Raw genomic sequence first — 19,182 nt, forward strand, 5'->3', positions numbered from 1 at the left:
AGGGTCTATACTGTCGACTACATGTTAGGATTATCATAGAGTAAAAACGTTGTGCTGTGCACTATGGGTTTGACAGGCCTAAATTACATTCATCAAAAACAATGGTCAGGGTTATTTCGTGTATTCGATTCTCTGTTGCAGGATTAAAGATTCCATTATAACTATAACAAAGAACGTTCTCCATCAATCAGCCTGCTCTTGTTGCGTTGTAAGAAGTGCTTTTATTTTGTGTATGTGTCGCTGTTGTTTCTGGATGCACACCGCCACCTTGTGGCCTCAACCTGCTCTATTCTAGTTTTACCCTCGCCAAGAAATTGTCCCTGTTAACGGAAATTCGTAGGCCTATATTTATTTTAAATCACTGCAAATGAAAATCGAAGAAGGTACATGCTGAAGGAAATGTAAAGCAGGCCTTCTAATATTTCATTTCAATTCATTTCAAACTTTTTCCCCAAAATTTTGCAATTTTCAGGAATGTTCGTAGTCGTAACGTATTGTTCTTTTCTGAGCGAACGTAGGCTACAGTTAGTTTGACAAATTACTGAAAAAGAAATCCATTCAAATAAACGACAAAACGAGCGCAGAAATGTCACGAGTAAACGAGGTGCGCTTTAAGTCAACACAGCTGTATAACAATAACATACTGTGTAACTCTTGTGTAATTCTGCGTTCCGGAGAGGAGAGAGTTAAGTGCATTTTTACGTCAAAATAACCTATCTGTGCATGCGTATGTAAACGAGCTCATTTTGATAAATGTCTGTCTGGTGCAACCCCTCACCCTTTCAAGTTCGCACAGCAAATTTTAGGCTATGTCGCTTTGGCACCTCATACCTTGTGTGTGCAACGCAAAGCGACGTCTTCCCGTGCACACATACTTTTCATTGGAATAACTGCGATTTTATCTGTCAGGCACAACATTTATCTTAAATAGTTTCATTCAAAATGCCAAAGTTACCAGTTTTGCTTTTCTATGTGCTCCAAGGTCTGGTTCACTTTATCATCGGACAGCAAACAAGAGATCGAGTTGGCCCATGGAGGCAAAGGATTCAGTGGGAGAATAACGGGCAGGTGTATAGCTTATTAAGTACTGGATCCGAGTACCACGCACCGCTTCACTCCAGAAGGCAGTCCAGGGTCTATTTGAGCACCAGAAACGAGGGCGTTGGGCATTCCTCGCCCGGGATCCGTGACAGAGCCGCGCATTTGGGAAGGGGCACTTCGAATTCAAATGCAGGTCGCTATACTCACAATGACCCAATGCCCATTGTCCGGGGACCAGACAACAGACAGTATATACTAGCAGGCAGCCGCTCACCTGGAGCCAGGCAGTCGCAGCCTATGGCGGCATTACGTGTAGGGACTGCTGGTTCTCCGGGCGCCCGCCGCTATACCACAGACCAAATGAACAGAACAAATGTCTCTGTTCCAAGGACGCTACACGAGTTCTCAGGTAGCGGTGTCCCAAGAGGAGGGAATAACAGTCCCGCTCAAGAGGACAGTGTGGTTCGGAGAGGCTCTGGGGCACAAGGCGCTGATAATCAACTAGTGCGCAACTCCGGCGCATCGGTTCCTGTTTCCAGAGAGCCAGCAATGATTGAAAACACAAATTCCTACCCAAATCCTGACTATAGTTCTTTTAGCGGACCAGATGAATCTCACGACATGGGCAATATTGATCGAGTTGCTCCAGCATCCACATCAAATGGGGAGAATACACTTATCGAGGATACAGGGACACCCACTGACATGGCCAGTGACGACCCTCGGAACCCTTTGAAAAACCACAGGAACACGGTTTTCTACAATGCCTATCCTTCAAATGGAAGATCGGTCACCCGCTCTCGACGTCCCCCTCCTGGAACTGGCTATGGCACGAGATATTTCCAAAACGGTAAGAGGTGATGCAGACTGTCATATTAAATTTGATGATTTTTGGTCTATTGTTGTGTGCTCACAAAAGCACGTCATTGTGGTCCTGTCTTTAGGTCTTCCGGACCTGGTTCCAGATCCATATTCCATACAGGCTGGTACATACATTCAGCGCATGCAGATGTATGCGTTACGATGTGCTGCAGAAGAGAACTGCCTTGCGCGGTAAGTTCTGATCATCGGTTGTGTGGAATTTTTATTAGTCAGCACTAAGTGAGTTTTTGCGCGACTTCTCTACTTGAGCTGGGTGCACTTAAAGAATGTTAGGCTACAATATCATAACGTGAACGAGAAATAAAACGAAGGATGTGTTGTCATAACTACACATCAGTGTATGTTTTAAGATTCGGGTCCCCTTGTTCAGTCTTCTTCCATGGGTGCCCAACAGAATAAAAGATTAAACTTGCTGTTATGCATTAAAACACAGTCATTATGAATGGAACAGATTCATCCGTCAGTTCAAACCATCTACACATCCATCTATACATCCATCTTCCAACTTATCCACCCAGCTATATTTTAATAAGTGTTTTTTATTTCTGTTTTCATTCCAAGGTCAGCATATAGACCTACAGTGAGAGACATTGACTACAGGATTCTCCTAAGGTTCCCACAGAAGGTCAGAAATCGAGGCACAGCTGATTTCCTTCCTGTTAAACCCAGACATCAGTGGGAGTGGCATAGCTGTCACCAGTGAGTCTAAAATATTACATTATAGCATTTCAGATCCATTTTAGTACAATCTGAGCTTATCTGATGGATGATGTTGCCATAACAAAAAAGGTATGAATAAACAAATAAATGCACCTTTCTCTCTCTCTCCCTTTCTCTCTCTCTCTCTCTCTCTCTCTCTCTCTCTGTCCTTCTCAGACATTACCACAGTATGGATGCATTCAGCAATTATGATTTGCTAGATGTTAACACAGGGCGTCGAGTGGCAGAGGGCCACAAGGCAAGTTTCTGCCTAGAAGACACTGGCTGTGAGCCTGGTTTCCATCGACGCTACGCTTGCACAACACACACTCAGGTACAGCCCCTCCATACCCCTGTGCAAGGTCTTAACAAGTTGCAAAATCCACATTTTTCTCTTTGAAGTCATAGAAGTTTAGGTTTTGAAGAGTATTCTATGCTGTTGTGAAATGATAAGTTTGCATGCTGCAGGGTTTGAGTCCGGGTTGCCATGACACTTATGCTGCCAACATTGACTGTCAGTGGATTGACATTACAGATGTTCCTCCAGGCAACTATATCCTCAAGGTAAGGGGCCAATCAAAAGACAATGTTAAAAGCAAGATTTTAGTGTTAACGGCATCTATCAACATCCTCCATTTACGCAATACATTAGCATATTATGAGAGAGCATATGTTTAACACAGTAAGCTGTTAATTGTTTATGTCTCTTTGGTTTGCGTATTCTTGTCTGCAGGTGACGGTCAATCCTAATTTCTTGGTTCAGGAATCAGATTTTTCCAATAATGTAGTGAGATGTGAAATCATATATTCTGGCGCTTATGTCCAGACACGAAATTGTCGAGTAACCAGGTAAGGAAAACTTCTTTTATAATTTTGATTAGTCTTAAACACTTCAAGCAAGGCTTCTTGACTGAGATTTCATCGTTTTTTTTCAACTTGCACATTGTGTCAAAACGACCATTTAAGAATAGCTGATGTGTAGCAACCATAAGCATTTTTTAATGCATTAACCTAATTGTGTTCCTTAAATTCTGTGTCTTTGCAGGAGTTAAATAGAAAAGAAGGCAGTGATGTGAGCTAAGTTTAAATATTCCACCTGGCTGCGTTGAGAAGGAAGTAGCCTATTGCTAACATTTGTACTTATTAGCCTCTTTCGCATCACATGGTTTTGCAACATAACTTGAAATATGCCTTCTAATTGTAAAATGTGATGTAATAATACTATATCTGTTTCTGATAATGAAAGAAAAAGAGATCATTACATTGTTTTATATTCACAGAAATTAAATTCTAAAATATTATTTTCAACATCTAACATAAGATTAGAAATTATTACTTATGAACATGATTGAGCAAGGAGCACAAATGTCTTTAAATGTAGTCTCTGCTTTAAAATATCATTTTTTGAGTCGATAGTTGTATAGTTTCCTGTTCCAATACAAACCACTTGCTGACTATGTAAACTCATATTCTGTACATTTTCCCACACAATTTCTCAAGAAACTGAGCGATTTCAGTGTATGAGTTTTTATGTTACATATTTTGTGTGTGAATACAGAAAGGTATTTAATGTTCAAAACATCAATGTGCTTTCAGATTACAAATAATGTCTGAATTTTCTGTTTCTTTTGATACATGTCACAAACTGGAGTGAGTGGAATTATTTCGCTTGATTTATATTAAACAGAATGTGGATTTGAAGTAATTAATTTTTTCTTTGTCCACTTCTTAAGGCAAACAATGTTCCGTTTTTTGCTATGTCTACATGATGAATGTGTTCTGAGGTAAGATGTTTGAAGTATAAAGACAAGTAGCTCTCAGGACAAATTGGTCTGGGGATCGAATCAAGTTAAACAATAGAATTTCTCTGGTCTGTTTACAGCATCTGTCTTCTTTATGATGTGAATTTAAAACAGGAAGAGAATCATAATGTTTGAAACAAAGAACTCACAGACAACTTCAACAAAATTATGAAAAGGGTTTTTTCCCCTCATATGTTATGACTTTGTAACAAATTACGTTTAGAAAAGACTTTTTAGTCTTGATTTGTAAGGAGGTGCTGACATAAGCACACCAACCCTCTACTCAAAACAAATCTTTGATAGCATGGATAATCATCATTTGTTTAATGAATCTTAGCCTGGTGTAATCATTTCCATCCTGCAAACCATCCCTCATGTCCCACAAACAGTCTTTTGTATCCTTTCATTCTGCCATAAGATGTAAGTCTGCAGAAAACACATACAGGCATTCATTCAATTCATGATTAACTATAGGAATTTTATTTTCTATTTTTAAAATTCACTATTATTTACTGTCAGTACAATTTTTTTTATGTTATTTCATGTATTTAAAATCCAATGCATGTGCGTCAGGATATAAAACTAATGTCCATGTGGTTTCCACTGACAGTTACTGTGCGTAAACCTCAGATCGTGCCTGACTTGATGAGACTGGAGGCCTGCAGACAGTCTGGTGTGTGGACTGCAGGTTCCATATTTACTCACAAGGCCCTGTGAAGGCAGAGATTGGGAGGCAGTTAAAACGGCACACTATGTCTACCTTCGGAGAATGAATGAATCTCTATTCTCCCTCTTTGATTGTGAGCTGTGGCCACATCTTCACATCCGAGAGAGGTTTCGTGCGCCCTTTCCAAGAGTACCTCGTCCACTTACTGTACTGGGCTTTTTTTTTGGTCCCTAATTCATGTTTTCCAAGAAAATTTATAACTGAGCAGTAGATACATTAGCCTGTGTAATCCCAAAATGGAGCTTCAGAACATGATGGAAGAAGATCCATCTTTCAGCACACAGAAACCTACAAATCATTTTACATACTTCCCTCTTGTAAAAGATTAGTGATCATTATTTGATTTGTCAAATCCAAGTGGCAAAATGTACAGCAAGACCAACTGTCACATACAACAGCAAATACCACACTCCTCAGAAAATGTTCTTAGAGAATGTTACGGATTTTCTGATTTTTCTGATGGTGTTACACATTTTCTTGCGGAATTTCTGACTTTAACACGGAAAAATATTTCAGACTACATTATATAAAAAGCCACAGAACAGAAATGCCCGAGATAGAAAGAGAGACATCCAAATGTGTGACTGATGAAAAGTGAGAATGAGAAATGAACACAAATTCAAGTGGTTTATACTGGACGGTACTAGGGTAAGCCCATGCCAGAATAGATTCTCTGTGTTATTGAAGTTGTCTGGAAAAACCCCTTCCTCTTTGGTCTGCCCCATTCTTGTCTGTCTCGGAATTCCAGGCCAATATTTACTTGTAGTGACAGCTCCGGCAGATGTCTGTACCGAGGGGCTACTTACTGGAAATTTAGTCTACCATCAAAAGCTAATTCTCTGTCTGCCCGAGGTCAACAGAGAAAGGGTCATTTTAATGGCAGGCAGCACTCAAAGAAATCAGGATCTTTCAGTTCAGTGCATGTGCGTGTGCGTGTCGGAGGCTGCAGAAGTTCTTCCATGGGGGAATGCGTCATTTTGGACAGTGCTGTCTTTTCAAATATGTCGTGTTGGAGAGAAGGCAGTGCTTGTTTGCACAGCTGTTGAGCTCACAGACTAATTCTTTTAGAGCCATCTGGAGATGGTCTGTCACTATCATTACAGAAAACGGATTATCGGAGGAGGGCTAGAGAGATGTAGAGAGGTGACTTCAGCTGATAACACATAGAAACATTTAATCCACAGAACACAAGTATGTATTTTTGAAATCAGGCTGCTTGAATATTCTCTCTGAAATGTATGATACACAGTTTGAATTGGAAGTGTGGAACTGAAGTATAATGCGCTTATGTTTAAGGAGATATGAAGTATAAATACATGACCTCATGCATTCTCGTGTATTGAAATGACTCAGACATGTAACCGTGTGAAATTGGGAACCAGTGGTCATAGGATGGGAAGGCAACCTGGCTGTAGATTTGCATGCCAAACTGACTTGGCCATTCTAACGTTAGAGCTAACAGGGAAGCTGAGCTCATCCAAAGCTGGTCTTGGCAGCTTGTTTTCAGCATAGAGCAGGGAAATTCCACAGCAATTCAGTCAGCTCTGGAGAATCAAGAATAGGCCTGGCTTCAGCTTCTGCAACATATACCGCATGTGGAGAGAGACGTGGAGACAGCAAGTTGCCTCGTGGGGGTAACTCACACAACCTTGACCAACATGTAGCGTAAATATCAGTGCTGTGAAAACCAAATATATAATGCACTGCTGTTACAGACACTGATGTAAATGCTGGGATGTTTGACCTTAGACTTACATTTCTCTGACTGCATAGCTGTGTTTTCACTACCCAATAATCCTCAATAAGTTAAAAATGAGTCTGAATGTTCAGTGAGAACATAACATATAAGTAATTACATTCATAAAAGAAGTACTTCAAAATGAATGTATCACGTTCCAGTAGAAAGTTTTAAATCTACGGTAGTTAACATGAATGTTGTTGGAATATTGATACAGTGATGAACTGCATTGTGAATATTGTCTCTCAGTGGATTCTGCTTTCTGTGACTTGCCCAATTGTGATAATAAAAAAAAAGATAAAATGTGTGAACCAATCATTCCAAGGTGTACAGTCCATATTAGAATAAATTCTTATAGACACCCAGACACATACAGAGAGTACAGTGTGTGAATCACAGGCATTCACACTTAACTGGTGGGCCACTGAAATGCTTTGGTGATAAGTAGGAGCATAGGTGAATAGTAGGAATTAAACATCTGCGTATGTCATAGAGTAGTACTGAAGAGGGGAATACATTCGCTGTTCTTAGGAAAACTTTCTGCGGACAGGATCGTTCGTACGTGTTTTTTTACAGGAAGGATGTAGCCTTTGTCAGTTTTTAGCCAAACCATCAATGCCACAGGCAGGATGTTTGCTTTCTCCTCTTCCCTTCATTTTTGGACGACAGGTACTGGCTAAAAATATTTAGTATGAGTGAGAATGACATCAGATGTCCATACTGCCAAAACAAATATGCATCTTGTTGGAAAAGAACTTGACAAAACATGTTTGACGTCAGGAAAGGTTCCAGTGTCTGTGGTTAGATGGCTATGTGTGTGAGAGAAATTTTTAAAAATGGTGGGCTATTTTACATAGAGACATGGATTTCAAAAAAAAAAAAAGGTTTTAGTTTTCAGAACATCAACATGCAGGTTTACTATAACGTTTAAAATATTTTGAAACCGTGAGTACATGTGTTTTGTGAACTGGTACATAACAAATATCTCAACTAATCACAAACCAGTCAATTTTGTGAGTGAGTATGAACTACATTTCAATCTATCATTAAGATTTAATCACCATTAATTATTATGAAATTATGTGTCTTGTGGCTTTCGCTCTGCTTTTCTGCTTCTTGATCGAATGACCCTCAAAGGAAAACATTTATTTCATTTAAAGAGGTACATTAAGAAGTATCCAAATCTAAGACACAGTTTCTTTTACTACGTGTGTCTGCAATTGGGATTAGTCAGAACCTTCATGTTGAATTTTGACTTTGCATAGACACTCAGTGTAACTGGTAACACACCTCTGTTACTCAACAAGCAGAAAGCAGCTCCGCAAAGGAACGGGGCCTCTCCTCTCCCTGGTACTTTTCCTCCTTCTCTCCCATAAGCAAACAGCACAGAGTCCACTGGGAGTCTCTCACCTATTCTTAACAGGCCCAGCGGTCCAGCACACGTATTAGTCTTGGTGGAGGGCACGCAGTAATTGAGGGAGATGGCCAAAAAGAAATGAAGAGGAAAGGTTTTTGTGTTGCTCTTGGTCCAAATGCCGTCTGACATACTGAAATAGAGTCACGCTGTTTTCGCTCTGCTGGATGAGAAGCTGTGGTTCATTGTAGAGTGAATGAGAGACGTCTGGCAGGTTGAGGGGAATGTATAGAGAATGAGTGGTCTGAGTGGGTGTTGAGTCAGAGACTGATGTTGTACCTTACCCTTAGCTCATGTCTGAGACGTGGCCAAGGTCGCTCGGTTCGGCATACGGACCGAGTCACCTCAGCAATTAACACTGTATGAAAAGAAATGAACCACTGAGAAGCGCAGTTTGCCCTTCATCTCTTCTTTTTCAGCTACGTTTAAATTCTATTCACACCCGTCTGGCTTGTTTTGTCAGAGGACCTCACTTTTCCATCACAGATGAAATATGTATCAGTACAGATGAAGTGCTGATCTGTGGGTCAGTTTCAGTTTGAGAAATATCCGTACATGTCAAAAAAGCTTTAAAACTGAGTTGGAGGAACTCGAAGTATAACTAATCGATTAAATGCATGGTAATTTCGTTTTTGTATATCACAGTCTTAATTTTTACTATATATGCAGCTGAAGCTCAGATGTAAAAGAGGTGAAAATGAAAGAAAAGACGCGTACAGGTTTCATGCTGCAGCATTGCGTCAGACTCTAATGTGCACTTGTGGCAATTAAACGACGGCCTGCTCTGACTTAGTGCCTAGTCTGGCAGGCGAAAATGAATGAGTGGTCATGACTTCCAGCACTGACCTAACCCACAGCCACTTCACAGCTAGTCACGAACCACCCACCTCTGGCATCCCTATACACTATCAATCTTCTTTAGGTCACTCACCATAATAGCAAGGTTACCAGGCAACTTGTGGTCTTATCAGTCATCTGCACTCAGCTATTGCCTTTTTGACTAAAACTGAAGGGAACAGTAATGAGGGATGAGACAGAGAGAATTAGTGAGGGGTGTGCAGAAAGAGCACTCTCATGGGCGGATGGTTGGCCAGTAGATAGTATAAAGATACGGAATAAAACCCGCATGGCGTGAGATTCAAACATGTCTGAGAAAAGACCTACTTTAAAATGTTTGTCATTATGATGTTTGGATGGACAGTGGACACATTTGGATGGACACTTTTTGTATTTTAGCAGTCTCTTGTTTGTACCCTCTAGTTTGTATCCTGCGCTTGACAAATGATCTTTAATCCAGTGAATCAGTCCCTACATCCCACACACCGTTCCACCTCCTTCTTCACACGTACAGACCTCCTCACCTCTGGTCTGAGAGTTGCATGCTGGGACGTTGGAGGGGGCCTCTCTAAGTGGAGTGATGAAAATCTCAGACAAGACTTAAATAAACAGAGACAGAGACAGTGTCAAACCACCCCCAAAAAAATCCTGCTGGAAATGACCATTGTAAATAAGGGTGAGGCTATACTTCTGCAACAGACACATGTCATCTAAGGAGTACAGAGCTCCATATGTACTACTGCCTGTACTATTGCCTCTGCGATATATTTAAAAAACATTTTTGTAACGGGGGAAAAGAGCTTTTTTCCACAAAATTCAATTTTTGGAGAATGTGAGAAAACACGATGAAATTAGCTTTCCACATTGAGGCATACATCATCTTCTCTGAATGCAAACTGCTGACTAAATCATTTGAAACTATCATGTCTTAAATAAATGAATAAATTCTCTTGATGTTGTCTTGGTTCTCTGCATATATTTTAATGGACATTGCAAAACATTCAAATGTCACTGAAATGATCTCTTTGGCTTTCCATGTCCTCAGAAGCTTCTGGACACCATACAGAACTTATGGTAGGTCAGTTTACATAGTTAACTGCTTATGATGGCATTAAACACTGTTTCATATATAATTACTACATGGTGTACAATACTTCCTTGATAATAATACAGCTGATCAATTCTAGCAGACAGCTAGCAGTCCTATAGCTACTGTGTCATTGAGAACACAGGTTTTCTGTGCAGACCTCTGTGCAGAAGTATTCTTGAGTGTTTCTGAGACATTATGGTGGTTAGCTTTGTCTGAACAGTAAACACACTGAGACTGCATTGTACTGTACACATCACAATAACAAATCACTTCACTGACACTTCAGAATCAGCGTTTCCATGCCAACCACTGGTGTAATCAGATACCTTTTCATTAAATGACACGCACGGAATGCTTACATACTTTTCCTTTCTTTGGTCACCTCAACGATTCATTCTCAGTCTACGTCACGGAGGTAATGGCTCTGACTCTATGACTGATATATCTTTTTTAACTGTGTTGGGTAAAGACACTGCTGAAAAGATCTCCATACAAGCCCATCTAAGACCAGCGTTCCCATCCCTAACGTGAAATGGGAAAAATGTCAGAATTGCTCACAGACTAACAGGCAAGATAACTTTTAGGAAACTTTTTTTACAGTCTGGTTTGGAGGGAGGTGGGTGGAGAGCAGCAGTGGAGAGATCTGGAGTTTTCCCTAGGAAATATCGCCCCCTTCAGGCAGGTGTCCTCTTCCAGCCAGTGGAGTGCCTCTGGTTTCATCATCAATCCCTATTGAAGAGAATGCGTTTTAATACCATACAATAGCTTCTTATGCACGTACAACAACACCATTACATAAGCATCCAAAAAATGCTTTGGCCTTAAAAGTAATACCATGTACCTGACAATGCCTGCGCGTGATGTGAGCGACAGCTCATCACAGACCCGATATACCTGCGTCTCATGTGCTTTCTCCAGGACTCATATAAGGGTTGAGCAGAACTGATGAGCATGTGACACAGTTCATGTTTACGGACATTCATGGCAAGTGTTGTCAGATGTTTGACCTATATATTTGTGTTTGATCCATTCAATTGCTATTACAGTACTATAATATTATAGTACACAGCATTCATCATGTTTTTTAAGTTCCTGATGGTTTGAAGAAACACTCATATGCGGTAAGTGCTAAAGATAAATTGGCTTACTGCACTACATCAATTTTCAACTCAACAGTTTACAAGGGCATTGCTGCACTATGATTTACCGCCGGACTTTATTATTGCGATTTGGCTCCGTGTTTGATCACAACAAAACTGATTAACAAAGTAGCTCTTTAAAAGTGCAGAGTGCAGTTTTTGTCATTGCCTAACAGTGAACAAAATGCGAGGGTGTAGATTCTGAAAATTGCTTAGTCAAAGGGTCGAAATAGATCAAAGATGAAGCGATCAGGGAAGACGGATAAAACCACCGCTGGGTTGCAAGTGAACAGTTAATACCGACCGGATGTTTAATCTGACCGGGCAATCAGACCTATGAGCATTGAAGTGATAGATGTAATGGCTGAATATTTATATGACATAGGTCAGCTGTAGCATGCACTGATGCTTGGGCTCAGATGTGAGCACAGTCTATAAACAGCACAGACAGCAAGTGAGTCTGAAGGTGGTGTCTGCAGAACTGTAAATTGTTAGGAGGCACTATGACTGCTCCCTGTAACCAAAAAATCACAAATCTCTAAAGTCACACTCCATTACATTTTCAAATTCCCATGATTTTTATTTGTATGTTCGATATATTTTAAATATCTGAAATGTACTGACAGTAATGAACGTTTGAGGAGAGAAGTATTCCAAATATATCCCAAATAAAAAGGCAACTTGCTTTACAGTGTCAAATTTACGGAGTAAAGTTTACAGTGTGAATTTTTGGTCACGTTTCGCCGATAGAGTATATAAGGTTGTATTGCGCATTGATTTCTGAGTTTTGGGGTCTATGGAGGATTTCACCTAAACTGGATCCCAGGCTACACTGTTTATCCAGAGGACCAGATGCTAGCATCTGCCTTGCCACCTATTCACCTTCTGAACCCATTTCAGGTCAAGCTTGTGAGAGCTGTCAAGACCAGACTTGTTTTGAAATTTTCAACAAAAAAATCTCAGACTGACACAGGTGAAGTTTGTTTTGTTGAGTCTCGAGGATGAAAAGAGCAGACAACAAGCATTCTACAACTCTATAAAAGACTTAATTTTGCTCGCACTTAAGTTCCAAATATTGGTATCGCTAGTCTGAACATGCCTACGTACATAGTAACTATAGAAACCTGAGCTGGGGCACAGAAGAAAACAGAAGAAAAATAGCAGTGATATAATTTGAGGCAGCCCAAACCTTTAACTCAAAAAAAGTCTTACTGGTATTGTCATGGAAACCAGTCGTTGATAAGCACTATATCACACATGCTGCTCTGTGCAGTTTCACTTCAGTGTTCTCTGATGGTCTCAGAATATCTCATTACACCTCACATATGGCCCTCTCATTTACACCCTTCTCTCTGCCTCTGGAGCCCTGTGAGAGTGCAAGACTACAGCTCTGTCCAGACCAAAAAAGAGATACTGCCAGTGACGAATTTTCTTATATCCCTTATATGACTCGTCATGTTGCCTGCGTTACCGTCGATCTGAATAGTCAGGTTTAGGGCAAAGTAAATGCAGTAATATTTCTCTTAGTCGTCAATAAAATCTTTGATTTCACAGTGGTCATAAAGAATAGCAAATTGGAGTGTCATGCCATTTAAGAATCAGAGACTTGTTGGAGTCCCAAGCCGAGGAGAGAGGGAAAAGGGAAAGGCTTATTTACAGAGCAACTGAGACGAGACTGTCCACAAGCACATGTCTGTTTAACGGTGCAGCACTATAGAAAAGAAAAACTGATGAAGATGACGAACGAACGAACGAACGAATGAATGAATGAATGAATGAATGAACGAATGAATGTGTGCACACACTTGTCCCCAAAAAAACATCAACTGTGCTTTGTCTTCGTCTTACATGCTCAATCCAATAAGTATTTGATAAGTTGAATCAGGTGTGTTAGTGAATAGGCTAGGACAAAAACATGCGGTTATGCACCTTTCCAAGACTAGACTTTGAAAAACACCATTCTGTGTAAGACAAATTACTCCATTTTTACTGGCGTACAGAATAGTTTCTCTTCAAACATACCAGCTGTCCACATGCCACACACACACAGTGTAGACTGACTCAAATCATAAGAAAACCTTCAGACTGTGGGAACTGAGATTACTGTTTAATGAAGACCACCAGCAAATAATTAAGCTTTCACAGTGACTATATTGTAGCTACAACAGCAGAACCAAATTCCAGTAACTTGCCAAGTTACACAATTAGATTCTTATCCCGTCATGAAACACCAATTTCCACATACCCACAGCAAAAAGCCCTGTGAAAACATGCACTGTGTTTTGGGCAAGCAGAATGTGTTGGATGATCCACTCTTTAGGGTTAGCGATACAGTCTACGTGGTTTTTCTTCAATTGCGTGGTTTTTCCCTATCGACAAATGGGGAGCTGCCATTTTAAACGTTCTCTGAAAGTGCTTGTGTTTATACGACCATCACAAATATTGAATGAGTATGTCTCATTCGGTTTGGCATTCGACCAAGAGGTTTATAATCGAAACCAGACAGACGCACAGGCCTGAAAAGAAAAATATGATGTAGTAACACATAGCCTCCACAAGGGGACAACGATCACCTTCTGCACTGTTCAGTCTATGCTGAAAACTTACAGATGCTGTCAGATGTTTCCTTTCTTTGTTCGCAAAATAAAACACCAGTGCTATAGTATCAAAATCGTATGTGCTTCCTCAAAGCGAGTTTTGTGCTGGATATTTAGTGCTTTGTCAGTGGCATTTATAGCACTGATATTATTTTATATTTGACATAGTAGTTGTTTTTTGTTGTTGTTGTTGTTGTTGCTGTTGTTTTTTGGCTGTTTCTTTTTTCCTTTTTTTTAAGTAGTTCTACTCTTCTTTGCCTGAGGACTGACTACAGATTTAAGTTTACACATAACCGAGATCATAAAGCACTCATCCATTTACTGGATTTCTGTGAATGTTTCTGACAAGTGATACGGATTTGTGATCGACCGCCAACCAACCAAATCCTTTTACCACATGCTTTCATCCCACATTCCATATTTCTGAGCCCTGGATCTGAAAATTCACCTTAATCTTTTGTGACAGGACTGGAAACACAGTCTCTCTGATTGGCCTATCACGTGTTTCTATAAACAGAACATTGCTAATTATACATGGATTCCACAGTAGCACACAAAGTTACAGCACAGGACCAAAAACTAAGTTTCCGTTAAAAAAAAAAAAAAAGGAGCTTTTCATTTATGATAATAAATTTCATCTCGCCATCCTAAACAGTTCTGAGAGGGTATATAAACACTTTACAGGTCATTTGTTTCTCATTGGTACTGAGTTTAATTCATCAGCTCATAGATAAGATGCTGAAACACGGAGGCCATCAGTCTGAGATTGAGTAAATTCCTTTTGCCAACAAGGTATTTTCACTCTCTGAGCTTATGATTCAGTTCTGAGCACCTCCCAGCAGTCTGCTTCCTGGAATTGATGACTACGTCAAAGCACTTGTGTCGTAAGCTTTAAAATTCCACGTGACATCTTTCTTGCTCAAGAGACCCTTAGTCCAGTGAAAACAGGTACAATAACACTTGATGATCAGATGTATTTTTTGAACACACATGTGACGTGAAGACATGTGCCAGTGAATAACTACCAGTTTTAATGAAGCTTAAAATAAGTCTTAATCTGCAGCATTAGCATATTACATTAACTTCTGTACATAGATTACAAATAGAAACGTGCACACAACTACACAGACAAACACACACACACACACACACACACACACACACACAAACATTATATGATTCTGTGGACCCTCCGTTGATTTGAAAGTAAAGAATTACAACCCAACCTGAACCCTAACCAAAACCGAAACTCTTTTTCACTTTAGTTTTACCAATAACAACAATATCTTTTAGAGAAAAGGACCTATTCATTTTTTTTGGTTCCTGTTTTTTGGAAACTATGACCCTGGTTTGACAAGGCTTCCCAGTAGAATAGTGCACTTTCTGCAAAGTGTCCACCTAAGCTAGCATAAAAAAGGACACACACACACACAGACACACACACACACATGCACGCGCGCTCACACATGCACACACACGCACACACACGTACACACATATGCACACACATACATTACACATACTCACAGAAATATTTCCCCTGATAGGACACTAATTGTCCACTCACCCTGAGTTCCTTAAGTGCATAGATGAGCAGACTGTTTTCTCAGTGTGCTCATGGCCTGGTTAAGGGCCCTAAGGGCTTGATCTCCACTGTGTCCTCCTATACCACTGTGGAGGAGAGTGTCCAGGGCTTCTCAGGGCTCGGGGACATCCGCGGGGATCTGGGAGAGTGCTCTGACCCCTTCTTAAGCATTTGGACCTGCCCATTCTGATGGCAAGGTGGAGGTCTGTGGTTCTTGGTTGGAATCGCGGTGAGATCCAGTGGAAATGGCGGGTCTGGACTCTTCAAAGGGATGTAAAGGTCTCCTCTCCCCATCTGGTGTTGCACCTCCTTTACTTTCACTCTGGGTGGACGTGACTGCACACATTCTCTGTTGGCAGTGGGCCTGTCCCATTGACTGTCCACAGCAATGCCCTGTACTGTAGCTTGTCGGACTTTCGTTTCAGGAACAAGGGTCTCGTGGAGAGGAGAGGATGGATATGTGAGAGGGTAACAGGTTGCGTGACTGGTTTCCACTGAGGATGGATTGTTAAGAGAGGGACTGTGGTTAGTTTGGTTTTGCACACTGGGACGGTGTGAGATCCACTGTGGTAACTCCTGATCTTCATTAACATTCTGGTTGAGTGCTGCGGCCCCATCATGACCTCCACTGTATTTTCTGGTATCTCGAGAGAAACTGGTGCCAAAACCTTCCTCCTCGCCAAGGTCAATGTCAGAGGTCAGAATATCGATTTGCTGGACAACCTTTAAAAACCATTGCAAAGATTCGGTTAAAACAATATTTAATAAACTATGATGCATAGTTTAAAGTAGTTCCACGGAAACAGAAATGCAAACCCACAAACTCCCACCCACCAAAGGAAAAAAAAAAAGATTTTGAATGAAACCAGTGCCTCCATATTTTGCTGTCAACAAATTTCGTGGACAACTAATACTAACATATTTTATCAAAACAGGTTATAAAGACCACTCAACGCTTCAAGTATTGTATTAAGGTATTATCGGTGTGTGTCATACTGGAGGTCTAAATGTGAGCATTCAAATGTAATAAATAATTAATAAATCTTTTCCTCTCTTGTTTTCCATTATTGCTAATGTGGTCTTGACTCTTCAGCTATGTTTAGGTATTGATTTTCATCATGCCCTTTCTCTAATGGATGAGGCCATGTTTGCCAGTGTCCACCAACTGACCCAAGATAAAAATAATTTTCTAATCAACTGCTAACAAAACCCACTGCTATGAAATCATCTTTTTAATAAAAGATCTCACTGTCCACACATGGAGCTACAGTTCTGACGCCATCATCTGATAAAATTTCAAACTTATTTGTTTTGGATAAGAGACATGTTATCACAACACCTACGTTTTTCTCTGAGTGGATTCATTTAAAAGAATCCATTTTCTGTGAGCTCAAGGAGTATTTCCCCCCAGGCAATGTTCAAAAGTCTTTTGACTTCATCCATATTTTCACTAGTTTCTTCATGTACTGCAGTTTTTGAACAAACTTCAGTCCCCTAAACCTGCGAATATTTACAGTTCCTCAAATCTAAGTTTATTTAAGATACACTGAAGCTAGCGCTTAAAATTCTTGGCTGTTTGTTTGCTATTTCTTTTAATGAGACAAACCTTAAATTATTGCAAAAAGGGCAGTCCGTGAATACAATGCATCTCAAAATACTTCCATTGACATTAAACATATTAAACTGCGCTGAATTACTGGGCTGCTATATTGAGCGATGTCTGTATGATTCTAAGGGAATCATTCAAATAAAATTTAGTCATTTCGGGTTCAGTCTTACTCTTCTCACCTCTCTCATTTCCAAATGGACCTGTTTGAGACCTCCCAAGACCTCCTCTAACTCAGTGACCACCTGTTTGATCTGCTCCTTCACTGTGTCCTGATGCTTCCTCTGGTTCTTTGGACCTCCATCACTCTCTCGCCTCCTTGGCTGGCCTGGACCCAACTCCTCTTGCTGATTCACATTCACTTGGCTGGGCTCTGGACCCCTGGAACTCCTGAATTTGCTCTGAGGAACCTCTGTTGAGAAGAAAGCCTTGTGACTGGTGTTGGGGCCATTACAGTGGACTCTGGTACCGCTTTGCTGTCTGTTGGCGTCAGTGTGGTTATGACTGTGTTCGTCATTACTCTGAAAAGATACGTGTCTCTGTTCACAGTGGCCGTTGTATTCACATATGTCTTGATTGTCCTCCGCTGTTATCTGTAAGTGGCCATTTCTCTGATGATGGTACTCGCTCATATAACTCCAGTAGTGTTCTTCTCCCTCATAACATGTCTCTCTGTAATAGTGGTGACCCCTGAACTCTGCATTTGGGAGTGGCATGTGATTTCCATCAAAGGGGTGTGGCTTATAGTAGTACCACTGTCTCACGCATCCACATTCTCCAGGTCTTTCTCTCATACATGTACAGACTCTCAGATGGGGATCTGGTTGCCTGTTCCATCTTGACAGGTTCCATTCCCACGAACTGCTGGGCACATAATCCTCTGGCACACCGTAATGTTTGGGCCTGGTATAGATCTGCTGTCTCTGAGGGGTGTGATGGACTCTGCCAGTTCTCTCATGTCCCTGTGCACTTCCCCTTTCCTGTGGAAGGAAACGCAAGTGTCGGCTCCATCCCAGCTGGGTCAGATCCGATTCCATCTGTAAACACGACTCCTCAGCCCGTCCGGGTCCAGAGGGGAGTGTAGGTCCATTATGGGCGCAGAGGTGGCAGTAGTTGTGGGGTTGCTGGAATGTGTGGTGTCCCAGCCCTGCGTTCTCTGAGTACATACCAATAGGAGTCCAGCAGCCGCCCAACTGAACGACTTACAAAACAACTGGTTTCCTCCCCTCTCTCCTCTACCCTCCCTGGCCATTCACTCCAACTGTTTTTCTCATCTACTCTCTCTCTCTCCCTCTCTCTCTCTCCTTCTCTCTCTCTCTCTCTCTCTCTCTCACTCCTTCTCTCTCTCTCTCTCTCTCTCTCTCTCACTCTCTCACTCACTCACTCTCTCTCTCTCTCTCTCTCTCTCTCTCTCTCTCTGTCTCTAGCTATCTATCTCTCTGTATCTTTCTCTTTTACCTCCCTTCTGATATTTCTCCTCAAGACTTACCTCCTCCTCTTCCCTCCCCTTGTTTCCTTTTTCTGACTAATTCTATTTTTGCCCCCTTCTTTCTTTCTCTTTCCCTCTCTCACTTTAAGCTTAACTTACTTAGTTCCCACACTCCGTCTGTTGCTCCATACTGTGTCTACTTCCCCTTCTCCAGCGGTGGGCCTCTCTCTCTCTCTCTCTCTCCTTCTGTCTGTGTCTCTCCCTCTGTTGTAGGTTTTCCCGTATGACTCCTTCACTTTGCTGCGCTGTTTCCCCTCCCCTTGTTTCCTCCTCCACCTCTCTCCTTCTCACTTTGTTTCTTGCCGCCTTGAGAAAGTGCTCAAGCTAAACCCGCCTACTACTCCTAAAGTCGTCTGTTTCTCTCTCGTTCTCTGAATCTCTCATTCTCTCTTTCTCTCTCTCTCTCTCTATCTCTCTCCCTGCCTCTCTCTCTCTTTTTCTTTCTATCTCTCTCTCAGAGCCCAGGCTTTTAAAGCTCAACTAGCGTCTGTGTCTCCATGTGAGCCTCACATACTGCCTCAGATCTCTTTACTCCT

At 41.2% G+C, this 19,182-nt stretch overlaps 1 protein-coding gene across 1 annotated transcript; it reads left to right on the top strand.

Moving 5' to 3' along the window:
- The first annotated feature begins 942 nt into the window (after positions 1-942).
- Positions 943-3,475, top strand: loxl5b (lysyl oxidase-like 5b). Its single transcript, XM_030774681.1, has 7 exons — positions 943-1,199; positions 1,287-1,891; positions 1,986-2,094; positions 2,485-2,622; positions 2,800-2,956; positions 3,091-3,186; positions 3,356-3,475. The coding sequence occupies exons 1-7, from the start codon at positions 943-945 to the stop codon at positions 3,473-3,475; spliced, it is 1,482 nt and encodes a 493-aa protein (XP_030630541.1).
- The last annotated feature ends 15,707 nt before the right edge of the window (positions 3,476-19,182 follow it).

Source organism: Chanos chanos, chromosome 5, assembly GCF_902362185.1.
Source record: "Chanos chanos chromosome 5, fChaCha1.1, whole genome shotgun sequence".
NCBI classification, from domain to species: Eukaryota; Metazoa; Chordata; class Actinopteri; order Gonorynchiformes; family Chanidae; genus Chanos; species Chanos chanos.

What these genes read in the sequence shown, in the direction of transcription:
- loxl5b (XM_030774681.1), top strand. Translation starts at nt 943, where the DNA reads ATGCCAAAGTTACCAGTTTTGCTTTTCTATGTGCTCCAAGGTCTGGTT. An exon ending in CACGAGATATTTCCAAAACG is followed by an intron (nt 1,892 to 1,985) that starts GTAAGAGGTGAT and finishes TCCTGTCTTTAG; the next exon opens with GTCTTCCGGACCTGGTTCCA. An exon ending in CTTGCACAACACACACTCAG is followed by an intron (nt 2,957 to 3,090) that starts GTACAGCCCCTC and finishes TGCATGCTGCAG; the next exon opens with GGTTTGAGTCCGGGTTGCCA.